Source organism: Tachyglossus aculeatus, chromosome 3 (assembly GCF_015852505.1).
Source record: "Tachyglossus aculeatus isolate mTacAcu1 chromosome 3, mTacAcu1.pri, whole genome shotgun sequence".
Lineage (NCBI taxonomy): Eukaryota > Metazoa > Chordata > Mammalia > Monotremata > Tachyglossidae > Tachyglossus > Tachyglossus aculeatus.
This window is the reverse complement of record NC_052068.1, coordinates 39,789,287-39,809,140: the sequence shown is the minus strand read 5'-3', so window position 1 is coordinate 39,809,140 and position 19,854 is coordinate 39,789,287. Positions and strand designations below refer to the sequence as shown.

The 19,854-nt window shown below is 43.1% G+C and overlaps 1 protein-coding gene across 3 annotated transcripts in view; it reads right to left on the bottom strand.

The window, feature by feature from the left end:
• LOC119925532 (putative neutral ceramidase C) overlaps window positions 1–19,854 on the bottom strand; it is a 79,870-nt gene that overhangs the window by 20,406 nt on the left and 39,610 nt on the right. For all 3 annotated transcript variants that reach the window (XM_038743800.1, XM_038743801.1, XM_038743799.1), the window contains 6 exons: window positions 14,331–14,451; window positions 8,960–9,085; window positions 7,940–8,026; window positions 7,070–7,174; window positions 5,418–5,499; window positions 4,680–4,795 (listed from right to left, as the gene is read on the bottom strand). In XM_038743800.1, the coding sequence (XP_038599728.1) occupies window positions 4,680–4,795; window positions 5,418–5,499; window positions 7,070–7,174; window positions 7,940–8,026; window positions 8,960–9,085; window positions 14,331–14,451 (637 nt within the window). The remainder of the gene's footprint in view (window positions 1–4,679; window positions 4,796–5,417; window positions 5,500–7,069; window positions 7,175–7,939; window positions 8,027–8,959; window positions 9,086–14,330; window positions 14,452–19,854) is intronic.

Here is a 19,854-nt window from a genome sequence, read left to right as displayed (position 1 = left end):
GTTTCCAGCACTTTACATGAGGGAGAGTCAAGCAGAGGCATACCCATTTCATTCCTAGTTTGGGCAGTGGTTAGGGAGTGGAAAGCAATCTGTTACAAGTCAAAATTCACGTGTGCTAGGCAGCAGCAGCAAGAGAGAGAGTTGATGTCAGATACTTAAATTTACTGCGTGGAAAAAGGCAATGGTAAACCAATTCTGTGTTTCTACTAAGAAAACTCAATGAATACACTACCCGAACAATTGTACCTGAAAGTAGGGCATTCTGGGAGAGATGCACTTGTCTGCTTTTTGACCTTGGGCAAGCCACTTAACTTCTCTGTGCCCCAGTTACCTCATCTGTAAAATGGGGATTAAGACTGTGAGCCCCACATGGGACAACCTGATTACTTTGTATCTACCCCAGCGCTTAGAACCGTGCTTGGCACATAGTAAGTGCTTAACAAATACCATAGTAATAATAATTATTATTATGTATCCATGCAGTTGCTATGGGTCGGAGATGACTCAACAGCATGACAAGACCATAGATATAGAGGATGGATATAGGTATATATCTCAGTATCGATATATCTCTTTAACTATATCTCTCTCCATATATATATTTCATTTGTTAAGTGCTTACAATGTGCCGGGCACTTTAATAAGCACTGGGAGAGATAAAAGCTAATCAGGTTGGACACAGTCCATGTCCCACATGGAGCATGCAGTCTTAATCCCCATTTTACAGATGAGGTCACTGAGGGAGAGCAAAGTTAAGTGACTTGCCCAAGGTCACCCATTAGACATGTGGCAAAGCTGGAATTAGAACCCAGGTCCTCTGACTCCCAGGCTGTTGCTATTTCCACTAGGTCACGCTACTTCCCTATATCAAGTTTTCCACACAAGTTCTCAGTCCTGGCCTTCTGATAGGGGACTGCCATTATCATTGCCAAAATCCACCCGCTCATTTCCAATCCAACAGACAACATTTCAATCACACATTACTGTTTAGAGATCCTAATTTACTGTTAAAACAGCACTCACACCCTTTTCCAAGTCCACAGTCATAAATGAATATATCTGCATCTTTGTAGGCAGAGTTCAAAGATGGCACTAATGATGATGAGATTTTATTAAGGTGTGCTAGGGCAGCTGATAAGATAAATGTGTAACCAACGATCCTTTTCACTCTTGCTTTAATGTCACATTTGTTTTCATTTCTCTATTTTTGTGCTGAAATCTTCCTGAAGTCTCTGCTCTACGAAAGTCACCCAATTTTTAATTGCCTGTCAAATCAGTCTGCTGCCATTGCCATCTAGCTGTCCCCAGCTATGCCACATGATTGGTGGTTTAGCCTTGTTATATCTTTAAAATAATTCTTTTGTCATAGTTTAGGGTTTCCCACCTTCAGATCATTGTAGCAACTGCTTGAACATCCTGTTGTCATCCAATCTATCACCTGTTCCACCCAAAGAGGTGTAAAAGGATGAATGTCATTTTGACAAGGCACAATGGGAACAGCTCTAGAGCCTGGTTCATTCATTCATTCATTCAATCATATCTATTGAGAGCTTGCTGTATGCAGAGCATTGTACTAATCCCTTGGGAGAGTACAATTCAACAACAGACACATCATATTCCCTGAAATTACTGGGATAAGAGCAGATCTTACAGTTGAATAGAAGGTCTGGCACTACAATTGTTCTGTAGACCTTCAGTTTGATCTGAAGATTGTTGGCATTATTAGCGTCATGTCCTGCTGGCCCTTGGTGATATGATTGTATACCTCTTTATTTTTGCTTCACTGAACAATATGTCTGCCTAGATGGCAGGGCTGTATTTAGCCCCCCCTTGGGTTCAGGGCTATTCAGAGACTCCCATGTGATGTATGACATCAATGGGTCCTAGAGCATATGACATTAGAACAGTCTCCCCAGCTAACTTTTCTGGATTGCTCCAAACAAGGTCAGTTAATCTGCTCAATTATCTCTCCAAAATCTATTGCCTAACCATAGTTTGAGATTGTGATTCACTGAGTCTTTACAGCCCTTCCCTGTTTGTTTGTGTTTCATTGCTTAAGCCTGTAAATCCACTGTGGGAAGGGAGCACGTCTACCAACTCTGTTATATTGTACTCCCTCAAGGACTTAGTACAGTGCTCTACACATAATAAGCGCTTAATACATACAATTGTTTGATTGATTGCTGATCACCGTTCAGCTGCTGCTTAGTCAATCCACTCTCCTTTGTTCCCAGCATGGATAAAGAATAGAATTAAACTAATTTCAAATTCCAAGCCATAGGTATTAAGCAAAACTGGAGCCTTAGGGCTCTTATGTCACTTCTGAATTCCAGTACTTTGCAGATTTGCCCTCATGTGAGAAAAAATGTAATTTACTGAATCCAAAGTTCCAAAGAGTAGGCCTATATATATATAATATACATATATACATATATTTGCATATACACATATTTGTCCTTTAGCCTAGACGATGTTGCCACTGATGCTGAAATTCACCTATACATATCGGGGGTGGCGGGGGGGGGCTCAAGAGACTAATTAGGAAGCCACGGTTCTGATCACACTTTACGCAAAGACTTTGAATGACATGGACTGACATTTGGGAAGAACACAGGCTTGGGAATCGGAGGACCTGGGCTCTAATTCCAGTTCCACCACTTGTCTGTTGTGTGACTTCAGGCAAGTCACTTACTTTCTTTGGCCTCAGTTACCTCATCTGTAAAATGGGGATTAAGACTGTGAGCAATACATGGGACTGAGACTATGTTTGACCTGATTATCTTGTATCTTCCGTGCCTGACACATAGTAAGTGCTTAACAAATACCACAATTATTATTTGATGCTTGCATCTCCTGGAATTATTTTCGTATGAAACTTATGAAGTTTTTGCTTAAAAATAACTGCTATTTTCTTGGTTGCAGGGCACAATACAACCTGTCCAAGGCCTTCAAATCCCAGTTTGGGGCTAAAATGCTACAAGCTATGGGTAGGGAACACATCCACTAACTCTGTTGTACTGTACTTTCCCAAGAACTGAATACAATATTCTGCACACAGTAAGTGCTCAATAAATACCATTGATGATGATGACAATGATAAAGATGATGATCGTCTTCATCTTTAAAGTGTTTTCTCTGTCCTTTTTGCTTTCAGTGTCACGATTTCAGCAGGTCATAAAGCAGCTGTTTGATTATCCTTCTTTTAGCCATTCTCCTCAGATGTCCCAACCAGTACAACTGTGTTGAGGTGAGCATAGCTTCATCGCTTGGAGACTGACTCTGTTGTATGATTTTGTTGTTGTGATCCTGCCTTGCCATTTGACACAGGCTACAAACACCCAGTTCACACCATATAAGTGCATCACATACGGCAGATCAATCAATCATATTTATTGAGAACTTACTGTGTGCTGAGCACTGTACTAGACATTTGGGACAACACAATGCAACTGAGTTGGTAGACACATTCCCTGCCCACAACAAGCTCACAGTCTAGAAGGATACATACGACATTACAACCTACACAGGAATCGATAGACAGGGTACCACCATAAGCTAGGAGCCCTAGGGACTCTCTGATGGAAGATTTAAAGTATTTAAAGAATCTGAACATGTTCTATTTCAAACCAAAGAGAGGCCACAAGCCCAGCCTCCTCACTGATTACTATGTGCGGACCAGAGAGGGACTACATTATTCAGCAGTAATTTTGACAAATCCTCAAGCCTTAAAGCCTTTTCTTGTTCACTGAAGGACATCTTTCCTTATTCTAAGTGTGTTAATGTCTATCGGGGGGATTCCAGACATAAAAAGTGGCAGATCTGGACCTCTCCTTCACTCCACAGATCTTTCAACCAATTATCAATCATTTGTATCTACTGAACGTTTACTGTGTGCAGAGCACTGTATTAAGCTCTTGGGAGAGTACAATACAAAGTCGGTTGTTGGTAGACACAATCAATTCTGCCCACAACGAGATCACAGTCTATCCTGTGATATCCTGCCCTTTTCTCCAACATTCCCCTTGAGTCCAGCAGGGAATTTAGAGGGCCTCTGGCCCCATGGAACAGGGAAGGAGAGAGGATCCTGGAGATCCAGCCTCTGGACAGTCCTGCCCATTTTCTTAGAATGGAACCTCAATGAAATAACTCATTTCCAGACCTAGGGACATAACACAGCTGCAGCTCAAATGAGTTAATGACCATTGCTGGTGCAAGTGGATTCAGCTGAACTTTCAAATCTATCACACCTTGCTGAATTCCACCCAACCACAAAAACAGTGTGCTGTCACAAGAACAAATCTCATCTAAGTGTTACTTATTGATAAAGAGGACCAATTTGGGAATGTTTATTCTATCTTCTAATAGTTGAAGAATATAATGCTCTGCACGCAGTACACGTTCAATAAATACGATTGAATGAATGAATAGTGAAGGTGTGGAATTTTGGGGGTGAATTACAAGTAAGCCCAAAAAATCTGCCAGGAAGTCTAGTTCCCTGGAGATAAAAGGTATTCCTAGGAGCTGTTCTTAAGTGGAGAGGAGGGATAGTGGGGACTCCTGCTAAACCCAGTCACCTGATCAGGCTTCTTCAAAAATCCAGAAATGAAAATCATCGCTTGTCAACCTGATTGTGAACAGTGGCAACCCTGCCTCCCAACCTGGGCATCAGAGTACTGTACCTCGCCTGTGCTCAACAGGATGGGCTTGGGCTTGTGGCATTCTTTAGTTTCATTGGACGGTTCTCCCAGAAGTTGGTCCCGAATGGTGTCCCAAAAAGGATCCCCTTCCATCTCTCCTGTGAAGGACAACCATCTTTTATACCTTAACAGGCATCTGACAAGATCATTCCCTTTTGACCAATCTGGGTTGGGTCTGATCCCATCCTCAATAGTGGAGCTGTAGGAATTACTTCACGCCCCATGAAACATTGAAAAATGCATCCTGAAAGGAAACGATCAGACCTCCCTCAAGAATCCTGTTGAGGCCTAGTGCTGGGAGAAAAAGCTAGTCAGAAGGAGAAAGTCTCTGCCCTTGCTGTTCAACCTGACTGCCAAGCACTGCAGGAGGTCAAATTTAAGGAGCAGTTCTGCTGTCACCCCTGCCTGTTCATTCCTCTCCACTGACTCTCCGCTCCATTTATGGCAGAATTTCTAGGATACGCAGCCATATCCCCTATCTCCGTAGCCCATCCCCCAAATGGCATGTGTCATGTGACTTTTCAGAGCAGATGAAGGGGCCAGATATTCTTCCATCTCAAGATCCCATCTCTCCCCAGATTAGCTACAGTCTGTTCTCACCCATCCTCAGTGGAATCATAAAAATATACATTTTAGTAACTGTGTCCAAGTCCCATTTGCACCCACGAATACTGGATCCACAGGATCTTTAGAATCTACAGATTTGACTTTCATACTCACCCTGGGTGAAATTGAGTCCCCCAACTCCATCCATAGTGCCAGCAGCAAAGCTATAGCCCAGAGCTGCTTTGCAGGTTCTTGCCTGAGGAAGGGATGGTTAAAAGGGGAAGGAAAGTGTGACTGAAAACAGATTATGTTCCAGGAAGACTTCAGTGAGCCAATCCCTATTTTAACATTTGCTACCGATTGTCATCTTAGAGCTCTACATGAGTCTTCTGAATGCTTAACCAGTCTCCAGCTCCTGATTTGTCAATTTCCCTGTTCTAGGTGCTGATTTTTTTTCATGGAATTTGTTAAGCGCTTACTACATGCCAAGTACTGTACTAATTGCTGGGGCAGATAAAAGTTTAACAGGTTGGACACAGTCCTCGATCCACCTGGGGCTCACGGTCTCAATCGGCATTTTACAGATAAGGGAACTGAGTCACTGAGACATCAAGTGACTTGTCCAAGGTCACACAGTAGACAAGTGGAGGAGTCAGGATTAGAACCCAATTGCTTTTGATTCCCAGGCCTGTGCTTTATCCAGTAGACCATGCTGCTTCTCACACAGATTCTGTATTTGCTAAATCAGGGGACAGTTCTGGGTCTTGGTCGTTGAAGTACTTCATATAGTTATGATCTACAGGGTGGGGGGTCCTGCCTTTTGTTCACTTTCATATTTTGCTCCTTGTCCTAGGCCTTGAGCCCTTGATGAATAGGTGAACAATAGATGGGATTTCCCACCAACCCCACCATAAATCATAATTGGATGAACTACATCAAGAATCAGTACCTATGACCAACACCAAACAGAGGCAATATAGGAGTGTCTTTCTCTCAAGACACCCCTCAATCTGGGAAAGTTCCTGTTAGCCCCAGTTTCCCAAGCTCTCACCTTTCCTAAATAATACTTCCTCCAAGAAATTTTCCCTAAATGGAAGAAAAGTCATGACCTCAACATGGCCCACCCTGTTTCATATAATTCTTATAATTAATAATTTTAGGTATTTATTAATGACTTCCTTTGTGCCAAGGCACTGTGATAAACTGTTAGGTAAATCTAGATAATGAGATTGGACACAGTCCCTGTCCCACATGGGGCTCGCTTTCAAAGAGGAAAGGAAAGTAGGAATCTTATTTCCATTATACAGAGGAGAAACCTGCGCTAAAGAGAGATTAAGAAACACATCTTAAGGTCATACAACTGATCAGTGAAAGAGCTGAGTTTAGAACCCGGGCCTCCTGATTTCTGTGGTCTTTCCTCTAGGCCACACTGCTTTTCACTCACTATCCAATAAAATGCACCTAACCATTTAATTGTATATAAGGTAAAAGCCTTGTTTATGTCATTCAGGAATTAGTTCCATATTTATCTTCTGGTCTTTATACATCCCTCTGCATCAGTGGTATTTGTTTTACATGCTGAGCTCTGGAGAAGAGGGACCCCATCTCAGCTCACTCATTCATTCAATCGTATTTATTGAGTGCTTACTGTGTGCAATGCACTGTACTAAGCGCTTGGGAAGTACAAGTTGGCAACATATAGAGATGGTCCTTACCCCACAGTGGGCTCACAGTCTAGTCTAGCTCATCTGCGCAGCCCCTAGCACAATATCTATGTTGATGAGTACACGATGATTACTTTTGATAAGAACCCCAGTGGCACTCACGGTATGTGTAGAATTGAGTTGAATGGTGATATTTGACATGTTCACCCACTGGTGGGCTGAAGATAGGGACCCAGTCACCTCTTGAGAAGCTGAAGAATACAATTCCTACAAGGCAAGCACATCCAGTAGTAGATGGAAACACAAAGAGAAACACAGCTTCGGATAAGGAGGCATTGTTCGTACAGTAATGTGTCTGTCTAATGCCGGATCTTCTCCACATTCCCATGGGAAACGTCTTTCCCCCATAAATGACATCTGTGCACAGTGAAAACTGAACTCCCATATCTATTAGCTTACAAATTGATGCCAATTTAGAGTAAGCCAACCTAAAACACTCAATAGTAATTAAAAAGAAGATTGCAGCACTGTTGCTGGCTGGGGTTATCCGTTCTCTGTTCCAGCTCTGGTCTCAACTGGAGCAAGAGAGCTAGAGAAGGAATTGAATAAAAAAAAAAAGAAGCAGTTTAATTTCAGCTTTGATTTCCCATAATGCCCAATCCTCCACTGGAAACAAGAGGCTGTTCACTTAGATGACGTTCCCAGTTACTCCAGAAGAAGAAACTAAGAGAAGACAAACCCCATTATTCGTCTCATCTAATGAAACATTTTAGCTGAAAAAGGTATCCTATGAGATGAAAATATCAAGAGCAATACCTGATTGAGAAAGTAAAGCTGAAAGGAGACTGTGCCCTTCTCTTTTTGTTATCTTTATCAAAAATTGGTTGTAATTCAAAATGAATAAATATTGAATGGTGTCCTGAAATGATTTTTGCAAACTCCTACCCACCAGACCTTGGCCAGATGAAAATCCAAGTGTGTTTTCCAGCACTTAGTTTTGAAGGATTGAAATGAAGTGGTGAAATAACTTACCTTTGCTCTCTCATAGATGGATTGTCCTATAATCTGTGTGCTGTGAAACATATCCTTCCCAGGGCCTGCAGCCATACACATGTCAGGCTAGCAGAAAGCAAAAGACCAAAACCACTATTAATGAAATGTATAAGTCCTCCTTCTGGCAAGTATTTTGCAGGATGAAAGGATGCACTTAATACTTGGTAAAGGCAAATAACTCCATTCATAATTTGTCAGTAGCAATTTTTGACTAATACCCAAGTCTTTCTTGTTCACTATCAGAAATTTTTCCTTAACTCACAGACCACAAGCTCCATTGTAGTAGAAGAACAAGGTTAGATTATTAAACAACCCAGTGGAAACGAAACATTATTTTAGGTTGGGGAATAACAGGTGTTTGGATTCCTGAGATTGCCAATCTTCTCACTGTATCTCAGTCTTGTCTATCTCGCTGACAACCTCGTGCCCATATCCTGTCTCTGGCCTTGACCACCTTCCCTCTTCATGTCCGACAGACGATTACTATCCCCCACTTCCAAGCCTTATTGAAGGCCATTTCCTGCTAGAGGTCTTCCCTAACTAAGCCATCCATTCCTCTTCTCCCACTCCCTTCTGCACTTCCTTGACCTGCTCCATTTATTCATCCCCCCGTCCTCTGCCCCACAGCACTTATGTTCATACCTGTAATTTTATTTATTTATATTAATGTCTGCCTCCCCCTCTAGACTGTAAGCTCATTGTGGGTTTACAGCACTTAGTACAGTGCCTCGAGCACAGTAAGCATTCAATAAATACGATGGACTGAATGACTGAGTACGGGACCAAATTTTCACCAAAGAGGATAATTATCAGATGAGATATAGTGCATCAGAAAGGCCATTTTTACTGCATAAACTGGAAAGACTGTTTCATCCAATGGTTGATTTGGACAATGACCACATGCTATCAGTGGGGAAGAAATTATGGAACGAGATCTGCACTTCCTCTGAGTTAACATACATAATTCAAATATTACTTCCAGCATGAGCCATTACCTACCCCCCCAACTGGACAGAAATTGTTGGGATTATCACATGATTCTCCTGTGTTGATACAGTGTGGACCTTTAGTATTGGGTGACACGTCTCCAAGGTTCGATGAGGCAAAAGCAGCCACAAATGGTCCCTGCCAAAAGAAAAATGCAATTAGGCTTTTAGGTCTTATTGTAATTAGCTCCATTAAAATGCAGGCCTCAAATCCGCTCTGGTGTTCCACTTGAGATCACTGGGAGACAATAAAAGAAAGATGTGAAATGTTCCATGGAAGATACCATTTCTGAAATTGCCCAAACTGAAGGCAATATATAAACCTCCTACTGGCTTGGACATTCTTCAATTTCAGGCAGGTCTCTCTCATCAATCAATCAATCAATGGGACTACAAACTCTGTTAATAACAATTGTGGCATGTGTTAAGCTCCTCCACCGCTAATCTCCTCACTGTACCTCGTTCACGCCTGTCCCGCCATCGACCCCCGGCCCACGTCATCCCCCGGGCCTGGAATGCCCTCCCTCTGCCCATCCGCCAAGCTAGCTCTCTTCCTCCCTTCAAGGCCCTGCTGAGAGCTCACCTCCTCCAGGAGGCCTTCCCAGACTGAGCCCCTTCCTTCCTCTCCCCCTCGTCCCCCTCTCCATCCCCCCATCTTACCTCCTTCCCTTCCCCACAGCACCTGTATATATGTATATATGGTTGTACATATTTATTACTCTATTTATTTATTTATTTATTTATTTTACTTGTACATTTCTATCCTATTTATTTTATTTTGTTGGTATGTTTGGTTCTGTTCTCTGTCTCCCCCTTTTAGACTGTGAGCCCACTGTTGGGTAGGGACTGTCTCTATGTGTTGCCAATTTGTACTTCCCAAGCGCTTAGTACAGTGCTCTGCACATAGTAAGCGCTCAATAAATATGATTGATTGATTGATTGATTAAGCGCTTATTATGTGCCAGACACTGTACTAAGCACTCAGATGGATACAAGCAAATCAGGTTGGACACAGTCCCCGTCCCACATGGGGCTCACAGTCTTAATCCCCATTTTATAGATGAGATAACTGAGGCACAGAGAAGTGAGGTGACTTGCCCAAAGCCACATAGCAGACAAGTGGCAGAGCCAGGATTAGAACCCATGACCTTCTGACTCCCAGGACTGTGCTTTATCCATTAGGCCATATGTAGTACACTCTCTCAAGTACTTAGTACAGTTCTCTGCATGTAGAAAGCAATCAGTGAATACTGATGATGATGATGAATCAATACATGGAATGTACTGAGCATTTAGTGCATGTAGTGCACTGTAGTAAGCATTTTGGAGAGTGAAACAGAGTTGATAAATTATGATCTCTTCCCACAAGGAGGTGGGATGTGTGCCCACAGCAAAGAAGTCCAGTCCTTTCGCAGCAGCAGGGTGGAAGGATCAGCTGATCCATGGCTTTCATCCCTGGAGTTCATTCATTCATTCAGTTGTATTTATTGAGTGCTTACCATGTGCAGAGCACTGTATTAACAGCTTGGAAAGTACAATTCAGAGTTGAGCAGGCTGTCTTGCCCCTCCAAAGACCAAGTACTGACAAGTCACACGGACAACTCCAGGGCTCCTCTGGCAATGACCTATTATAATCACATCTCTTCCAAGAGGTATTTCCTGTCTACGCCCTCCTTTCCCCTATTTGCCCTCTTTTCTGTACCCCTTAAGCACTTGATATTCATCTAACCCCCCAGTCCCAAAGCACTTATGTACATATCCTTATACCCTCCCATTTCCCTTATCTGTCATTTATTTTAATGTTTGTGCCTCTTGTGAACAGGAATCATGTCTATCACCTCCATTGTACTTCATTCTCCCAAGAACTTGTGGGACTGAATGAAAGTCCTTTCAGGTGAGAGAGAAGAAACACACCTAATCAGAAAGATCTTTGGATCCTTATGAGTAAATACGTGAATGTTGAGATGTGAATGGATTGTGTTGACATATTAAAAGATAACTGTTGATATGTAAATATATGCTGAAAGATGCACAGAACTCTTGTGAGTCAATCAATCAGTGGTATTTGTGGAGCATTTATGGTGTGCAGAGTACTGTACTAAGTGCTTGGGAGAGTTCAATAGAGTAACTGGACTTCAATCCCTGCCCTCAAGTAGATTATGGGGTTGTAGTTTCAAGCATTCTCTGGCCCTTTCCTTTCTCCTGCTCCCTGTTGAAAAAGGTTACTCTAAATATGTTTTGGATTTCCTCTGACTCTTGCCATTGCTGTGGGGATTGACACTCTACTCCTCTGCCCCTTCATTTATCCTCCCTCCTATCCCCACAGCACATAGGTATATATCTATAAAAATCTGTAATTTATTTATTTATTTATCTATTTATCCATTTGTTTATTTATGTTAATGTCTGCCTCCCCCTCTAGACTGTGAGCTCGTTGTGGGCAGAAATGTGTCAGTTTGTTGTTATATTGTACTCTGCCAAGCACTTAGTACAGTGCTTTGCACACAGTAAGCACTTAATAAATACGATACGATGGAATATTCCAATGGTGTGTCTGAGTTGGCAACTGAGTTGCCACCTGAGAAGAGGCAGACAGGAAACATTAACTGTCCAACACTGACTTCTTCTGGCTTGTTCTGTCACCCAATACACCTCACACTCAAAGTGTGTCAAACTGTCTTCATTTTGTTCTGCCTAGAAAGAGATCCAGCTGATAATAATAATAATAATGATGATGATGATGGTATTTATTAAGTGCTTACTATGTGCAAAGCACTGTTCTAAGCATTGGGGGGATACAGGGTGATTAGGTTGTCCCACATGGGGCTCACAGTCTTAATCTCCATTTCCCAGATGAGGTAACTGAGGCACAGAGAAGTTAAGTGACTTGCCCAAAGTCACACAGCAGACAAGTGGCAGAGCCGGGATTCAAATCCATGACCTCAGACTCCCAAGCCCGTACTCTTTCTACTGAGCCATGCTGCTTCTCTGCCCAGAGATGTCACAGTATTGTTTACAACCACTGCCTTCGCTTCTCTCCTGTAATCCTCTCCTTGACCCCTTGAACTCTAGCATCCTCCATTCCACAGAAACTGTCTTCTCTGTGGTCACTAATGATCTCTTTCCTGCCAAATCCAACGACCTCTACTCCATCCTAATCTTCTTCAACCTTCAACTGCCTTCAACACTGTGGAGCATCCCCTTCTCCTGGAAACATTACTTAACCTTGGCTTCACTGTTACTGTAATCTACTGCTTCTCTTTCTACCTCTCTGGCCACTCCTTCTCAGTGCTTTTCACGTATTCCTCTTCTGCCTCCCATGTCTAATTTGGGAGTCCCTCAAGCCTCAGATCTGGGTCCCCTTTTATTCTCCAGCTACATCCACCCCTTTAATAACTGTGGTATTTATTAAGTGCTTACTACTATTATTAAACAATTGCCAATCATTGTACTAAGCATTCTCCTTTGGAGAACTCATTCACTCCCATGGCTTCCACCGTCATCTCTATGCAGATGATTCTCAAATTTACTTTTCCATCCCTATCTTCTCTCCTTCTCTGCTGTCTCACATTTTCTCTTGCCTTCAAGACATCTCTACTTGGATGCCTCACTGACACCTCAAACTCAACATACCCAAAACAGAACTCCTCATCTTCTCATCCAAACTCTGTCCTCCTCACAACTTTCTTATCACTGTGGACAGAACCACCATCCTCCCTGTCTCACAAGTCCTTAAGCTTGAAATTATCCTTGACATCTCTCTCATTCACCCTGTCATTCACCATAGCCTGTTGGTTGTACCTTCTCAACATTTCAGTGCTTGGAACAGTGCTCAGCACTTAGAACAATGCTTTGCACATAGTAAGCACTTAATAAATGCCATCATTATCATTTCTAGAATCCACCCCTTCCTCTCCACCCAAACTGCTTTCATGTTGATCCAAGAACTCATAGTATCCCACCTTGATCACTGCATTTATTCATTCATTCATTCAATCAGTCGTATTTATTGAGCACTTACTGTGTGCAGGGCACTGTACTAAGCACTTAGGAAGTACAAGTTGGCAACATATAGAGACGGTCCCTACCCAACAATGGGATCACTGCATTAGCGTCTACACTGATCTCCCGGCCTCCTGTCTCTTCCCTTGTCAGTCCATATTTCCCTCTGCTGCCTGGATCATTTCTTTAAAAAAGTTCAGCCCATGTCTTCCCTCTTAAAAAACTCCAAAGGTTGCCAATCCACCTCCACATCAGGCAGAGACATATTACATCAGCTTTAAAGTACTCAATCAGCTCTCTCCTTCCTACTCTCCATCCCTGATCATCTATTACAACCCAACCAACATTCCTCTAACACCAACTTTCTCCCTATACCTTCATCTCATCTGTTTCAATCAATCACTCAAACTTATTGACTGCTTCCTTTGTCCAGAGCACTGTACTAAGCACTTGGGAGAGTACAAGTGAGGAGGGATTGTCTCTCTTTATTGCTGCATTGTACTTTCCAAGCACCTAGCATAGTGCCCTGCAAAGGGTGAGCACTCAATAAATATGATTGAATGAGTGAATACCATCTGGCTTGGAATTCCTCCCCCTTCATATCCAAAAGTCTACCTCTCCCCATCTTCAAAGTCCTCCTAAAATAGCATCACCTCCAAAGGCCTTCTCCAACTAAGTTCTGGCTTCCCTGCATCTGCATCACCTCTGTACTTGGGTCTGTTTCTTTTAAGCACTTTGATATTCACCCCTCCCTCAACCTCATGAGACTTAGGTGCCGATCCTTCTGTAACATATTTTAATGTCTGTCTCCTTTTCCAGTCTGCAATCTCCTTGTGGGCAGGGATTTGTCTAGACGTACTCTTTTGTACTGTACTCTCCCAACTACCTTTAGTACAGTGCTCTGCACACAGTAAGTGTTCAATAAAGAACACTGATTGATTAGTTATGTCTAAAAAAATTCTTCTGAACCTCCTGCCTTTTCCTGAGAATCAGAAATTGTCAATCTTTCAAGTGTTCCTAGCAAATTCAATTTGGCTTCAAGAACCATTTCCAACCAACCACCAGTCTGTGGCCTATTTACTGAAGTGACCATTCAGTCCATGGCAGGACCAATTGAGCCTGCAGAATTTGCTCAGAAATATCACCAAAATCATATTTGGGGGAAAGACTAACCAGCTGTTTCTCAGTTCTTTTGTTCTCATTTCTCTTGCGCAGACACTAACAAAGGAAGAGACAATGGTCCTGTTTTTATGGACATGAATTCATTATGCAGAGTGTCAGGAAGTAGGATGTCAGCACAAGGAACTGAAAGAGGTTTTACTGCAAGGTTTTACCCCTGTTTTATCCTTCTCACTCCACTTTGATATCAGACAAGTTCTTACCTGTCCAGGCAACTGTCCCGTGTTCTTCTCTTGCTCAAACAGATAAGAGGCATAGCCCACATTGTCGCTGTTCACCAGGTGGTTGGAGTTATTCATGCTGACAGGGTGCACAGCAAACCAGCTAGGAATAACAATCAGCACAGATATTAGGGTCCTCAACCCTCCAGAGGGAGAAACAGAACTTATCTTCAGGGACCTGATCCAGCCCAACTTTCCTCTGGCAGAAGAAAAATGTTGGTGTTGGAATCTTGGCCCCGGGCACTCCCAGGCTCCAAAAATTGAAACCTTATAGTTCAGAATGAGCCTGGTGAAGGAGCGGACATTAAGATCCAGACTCTCGGGGACAAATGTCTCATTTATTATTATTATTATTACTATTGGTAGTAATAATAATAATAACGACTGCAGTATTTGCTAAGTGCTTACTATGTGCCAAGCACTGGATAGATGCAAAATAATCGGGTTGGGTACAGTCCTCGTCCCACATGGGACTCACAATCTAAATGGGAGGGAAAAGAGATATTTAAATCTCATTTTGCAGATGAGGAAACTGAGGAACAGAGAAGTCATATGACTTGCCCAAGTCATACAGCAAGCAAATGGCAGAGCCGGGATTAGACCCTAGGTCCTTTAACTGCCAGGCCCGTGCTCTTTCATTAGGCCATGTGCTGCTTCCATCGAGGTGGAGACAAAATGAGATTTGAGGGACCGATGATAAATTGGGATAGGCTTGTTAAGCAGGTCCTCTAACTCCCAGACCATGCTGCTTCCTGACAACTTTGGAAAACCCTTGTATATCTTGTCTGCAAACTGGGAGTATAAAAATTCTTCAAAAATCCTCCAGCCCCCTTGCCTTTTGTGCAATTTATTTTAAAGCAGCACACTGGGCCCAGGGTTTCCTTGTTTCAGTGCGGATGGAAGATCCTACTTAATCAGAGGTACAGGCAGATGACGGGAGATTAGCAGCCTATTTGGTAAGTGGCTCTGCTTGAGCTAAGTGGTGAGCATTTTACCTGGGTAAGAAATTGTTCATAAAAAGCAAATAGAAAAAAGAAGAAAAGAGGTTGGAGGTTGGCCAAGAGACCTGAATGGTTTGGGCAAGCAAAGGAGCACAAAAAGAGCCAGAGGGATATAATACTGCATCAGAAATTGCTTTTAAACCAACGACAGTGTTTGACACATGCAGCCATACATACTCAAAACACCAACACAAAACAAAAACACGTCAAACTCTCCTCTCTTGGTCCAATAAATCTCCAAACTCCATAGCAGAAAATTGCTCCGAGCTTGGTTAACTCAACATTCAATGAGTCCAAAGTTTCTACGATTACCGTCAGCCCCGTGACCTGTTTACATGGCCATGATTTCTGCACCTTGAACAGCGAGATTACACCCTGCGATTTCTTCAGTTGGCATCAGTCCATAATGTGATTCATTTCTAGTCTGTCGATCAACATTTTTGGAACATCAGTGTGTGCTGAGCATAGTAAGAGGTACAGGAGAGGGTTAGAAAGAACATAGAAAATGGTGTCAGCCCACAAAGAATTTACCATCTAAAGGGGAATCAGAACAAAGAATAATATAGTCAGTTGTAAATAGGCTGGAAGAGAGTTGGATTGGGTTAAGAATAAATCAGTGTTAGGAATTAGGATGGAGCTACTGTTTTACACTTGATAGTTGCATGTATTGATTCCCATTGATTTGATATTCATTTTTTTCAGTATGTTAAGATATCTCTGAGTGTGAGTTAATATAGTGGGTGATTATGGTATTCGTTAAGCCCTTACTATGTATCAAGCATTGTGCTAAGAGCTGGAGTAGATACAAATTAATCAGGTCGGTCACAATTTCTGTCCCACCCAGGGCTCAGTTTAAATAGTCTAAGTAGGAGGAAGAACATGACAGGAAACCGCAGCACAGAGAAGTGAGTGACCTGCCTAAGGTCACGCAACACACAAGTGGTAGAGCTGGGATTAGAACCCAGGCCCTCTGACATCCAGGTCTGTGCTCTTTCCACTAGGTCACACTCTTCTAGACGGTGAGCTCGTTGTGGGTGGGGAACATGCTCACCAACTCTATACTGTACTCTCCCAAGTGCTTAGAACAGTGCTCTGCATACAATATGTGCTAAAAAAAATACTATCGATTGATTGCTTCCATCTGGGTGGCGACATAGATGCAATTTAAGTGACTGAAGGTAAACTGGGATAGGCTAGAAGAGGTGAGTCCTGAGCAGAGTTTTGAAGGAGAGGAGCAGAATTTAGTGAAGAGGAGGGAAAAAAAACCCTTCAGTAGAATGGATGCTTGTCTTGTAGGGGACTAGATGCATCATGAGCAGGGGTAAGAAAGTCCATTTGACTTTTGGAAGTGTAGGGGCCTTGTAGTAATTAAGGGAATTTAGGTAAAGGGACCAAAGGATAATAAGTGGTGGTTTGATTGGGATTCTTACCAGGAGAGTGATGGGAGAAGACTGATGCCTGATAACATTGTTTAGTGTTGCTTAGTGCAAGACAGTGTGGAGTGGGGAGATGATCAGGGCAGGGAGATCAATGAGGAAGCTCCTGGTAGAGGACTAGCTGGAGTAGAGCAGGGAATGGCAAAAGAGCCAAACAAATCATTGTTTCCTAACAGTTAGTTGTTAAAAAGAACCAATGGTACCATTTATGGTATGTATGGTATGGTATGGTATGTATGACTGCATGTGTCATAATGATCTCCCCCTCGTCCCCCTCTCCATACCCCCATCTTACCTCCTTCCCTTCCCCACAGCACCTGTATATATGTATATATGTTTGTACATATTTATTACTCTATTTATTTATTTTATTTGTACATATCTATTCTATTTATTTTATTTTGTTAGTATGATTGGTTTTGTTCTCTGTCTCCCCCTTTTAGACTGTGAGCCCACTGTTGGGTAGAGACTGTCTCTATATGTTGCCAATTTGTACTTCCCAAGCGCTTAGTACAGTGCTCTGCACATAGTAAGCGCTCAATAAATACGATTGATGATGATGATGATTTAAACATACATAACACTGCTTCCTTCATCTAAATGCTTTAGCCCCACTTTGCCCAGAGACCACGGTTTTAAGTGCCTTCCCCCTCTCTCCCCACCACCTCCCCAACTCCTTCTGTCCCCTCCTCCCCAACACACACAAACCATTAAATGCCTGCCTGGTGTCTGCTGGGTTAGATTAACTCCCCAGACCTCCCCTGAGTTTTGGGGTTATTTGGTTTTATGGGATCCCCAGGTGAATGGGATGAGGTCCCCAGGTGCATAATGCAATGTAAGGAGGTCATTATGACAGGCAGCTACTTCTTGTTCTTGCCAACAGGAGAGGGGAAGGAAAACAGAGGGGAGGGGAAAGAAGAGCAGGCTAGAAGAAGGTGAGGGGGAGAGAAGTGGGGGTGGGGGGAATTGTAGGAGAAGGAAAGGGGAGGGGAAGGAATGGGAGAGAAAGGTAAAAGAGGAGAAGGGAAGGGGGATGGAGGAGCAGCGTGACAGACCAACATTAATTTCTCCTCCAACATGGCAGGGCAGGGGAAGCAGGCAACCTGAGCCTTCCAATCAATCAATCAATCAATCAATCGTATTGAGCGCTTACTGTGTGCAGAGCACTGTACTAAGCGCTTGGGAAGTACAAGTCGGCAACACACAGAGACAGTCCCTACCCAACAGCGGGCTCACAGTCTAGAAGGGGGAGACAGAGAACAAAACCAAACATACTAACAAAATAAAATAAATAGAATAGATATGTACAAGTAAGATAAATAAATAAATAAATAGAGTAATAAATATGTACAAACATATATACATATATACAGGTGCTGTGGGGAAGGGAAGGAGGAAAGATGGGGGAGATGGAGAGGGGGACGAGGGGGAGAGGAAGGAAGGGGTTCAGTCTGGGAAGGCCTCCTGGAGGAGGTGAGCTCTCAGTAGGGCCTTGAAGGGAGGAAGAGAGCTAGCTTGGCGGATGGGCAGAGGGAGGGCATTCCAGGCCCGGGGGATGACGTGGGCTGGGGGTCGATGGCGGGACAGGCGAGAACGAGGCACGGTGAGGAGATTAGCGGCGGAGGAGAGGAGGGTGCGGGCTGGGCTGGAGAAGGAGAGAAGGGAGGTGAGGTAGGAGGGGGCGAGGTGATGGACAGCCTTGAAGCCCAGGGTGAGGAGTTTCTGCCTGAAACTCTTCCACACCACCAGCAGAGTTTCTGCCTGAATCTCTTCCACACCACCAGCAGAACCCAGGAGTCCCTCCCTAATCCCCATGGAGACTGCAGCAAGGACCCAGGCGTACTCTGCTCCCCTCAGGTCATACAGGACCCCATCCCCTCATGACCCACGACCAGTGACAGGTTTCAGCTGTGCTGCTTGGGAGCAGGAGTCGGGGAGGGCTAGCAGGCTTGTGTGCAAAAGGGCAAGAAAAACTGTGTCCAAACTGATTACCTCGTACCTAATCCAATGCTTAGTACACCATTTGGCACCGAGTAGGGGCTAAACAAATTTCACCATTATTGCAATGATTATGATTCTTTCCTAAACACACCGTCTCCTTCCCCAAAACATTAAGGTTACAAGAGGAATTTTCCACTAGAAAAATCCTCTCGGAAACCAGACCTTGCTCACTACAGACCTGGCCACAGGGCAAGCTGTGGAGAGGGAAATGGAGACAGCAAATATATTCAAGAAGGATAGCCATAAATAGGAGATGTAAAATTTCTACCCAGAAACTCAACTTTGGAAGTTCATAGCCTTAGAAAAAAACTTGACTAAATGTTTTACATCTGGCACTAAAAATGGATCAAATGGTTCAAATCAAACCCTGCTGACTTTCCAAAACCCTTTTAAGAAAGTGTTTTATGTCCCCTTTTCTGTTGCATTTAACACCTGAAAATGCAGAAAGTCAGAATGTCACTTGGCTCTCATTCCAACACCTGCTTAAATAACACCTTGGGTCTATAAAAAAAAAGAAAAAGGAGGTACTAAGAGTCAGGTCATATCAGCTGTGGGAGCAAGAAGTAAAAAATTGCAGCTAAGCAAAGTTGATAGGGCAAAATCCCTCCTGGTCTAGTGGCTTAACTCCGAAGAGCCCTTAGGAGCAAAACTCCCAATCAAGAGGCAGAAAACAAATGTCCAATAAGCAAGTAATTCTAATCCCAGCTCCACCACATACCTGCTGTGTGACCTTGGGCAAGCCATTTTACTTCTCTGAGCCTCAATAGACTGTAAGCTTGTGGTGGGCAGGGAATGTGTCCATGTGTTTATTGTTATATTGTATTCTCCTAAGCACTTAGTACAATGCTCTGCACACAGCAAGTGCTCAATAAACCTGGTTGAATGAATCTGTGAAATGGGGATTCAATACCTGTTTTTCCTGCTTAGACTGTTAAGCCCCATGTGGGATCTGATTGTCTTATATCTATCCCAGCACTTAGCACTTAATGATAACAGTAATTGTGGTATTTGTTAAGCACTTACCATGTGCCAAGCACTGTACGAAGAACAGGGGTAGATACAAGCTAA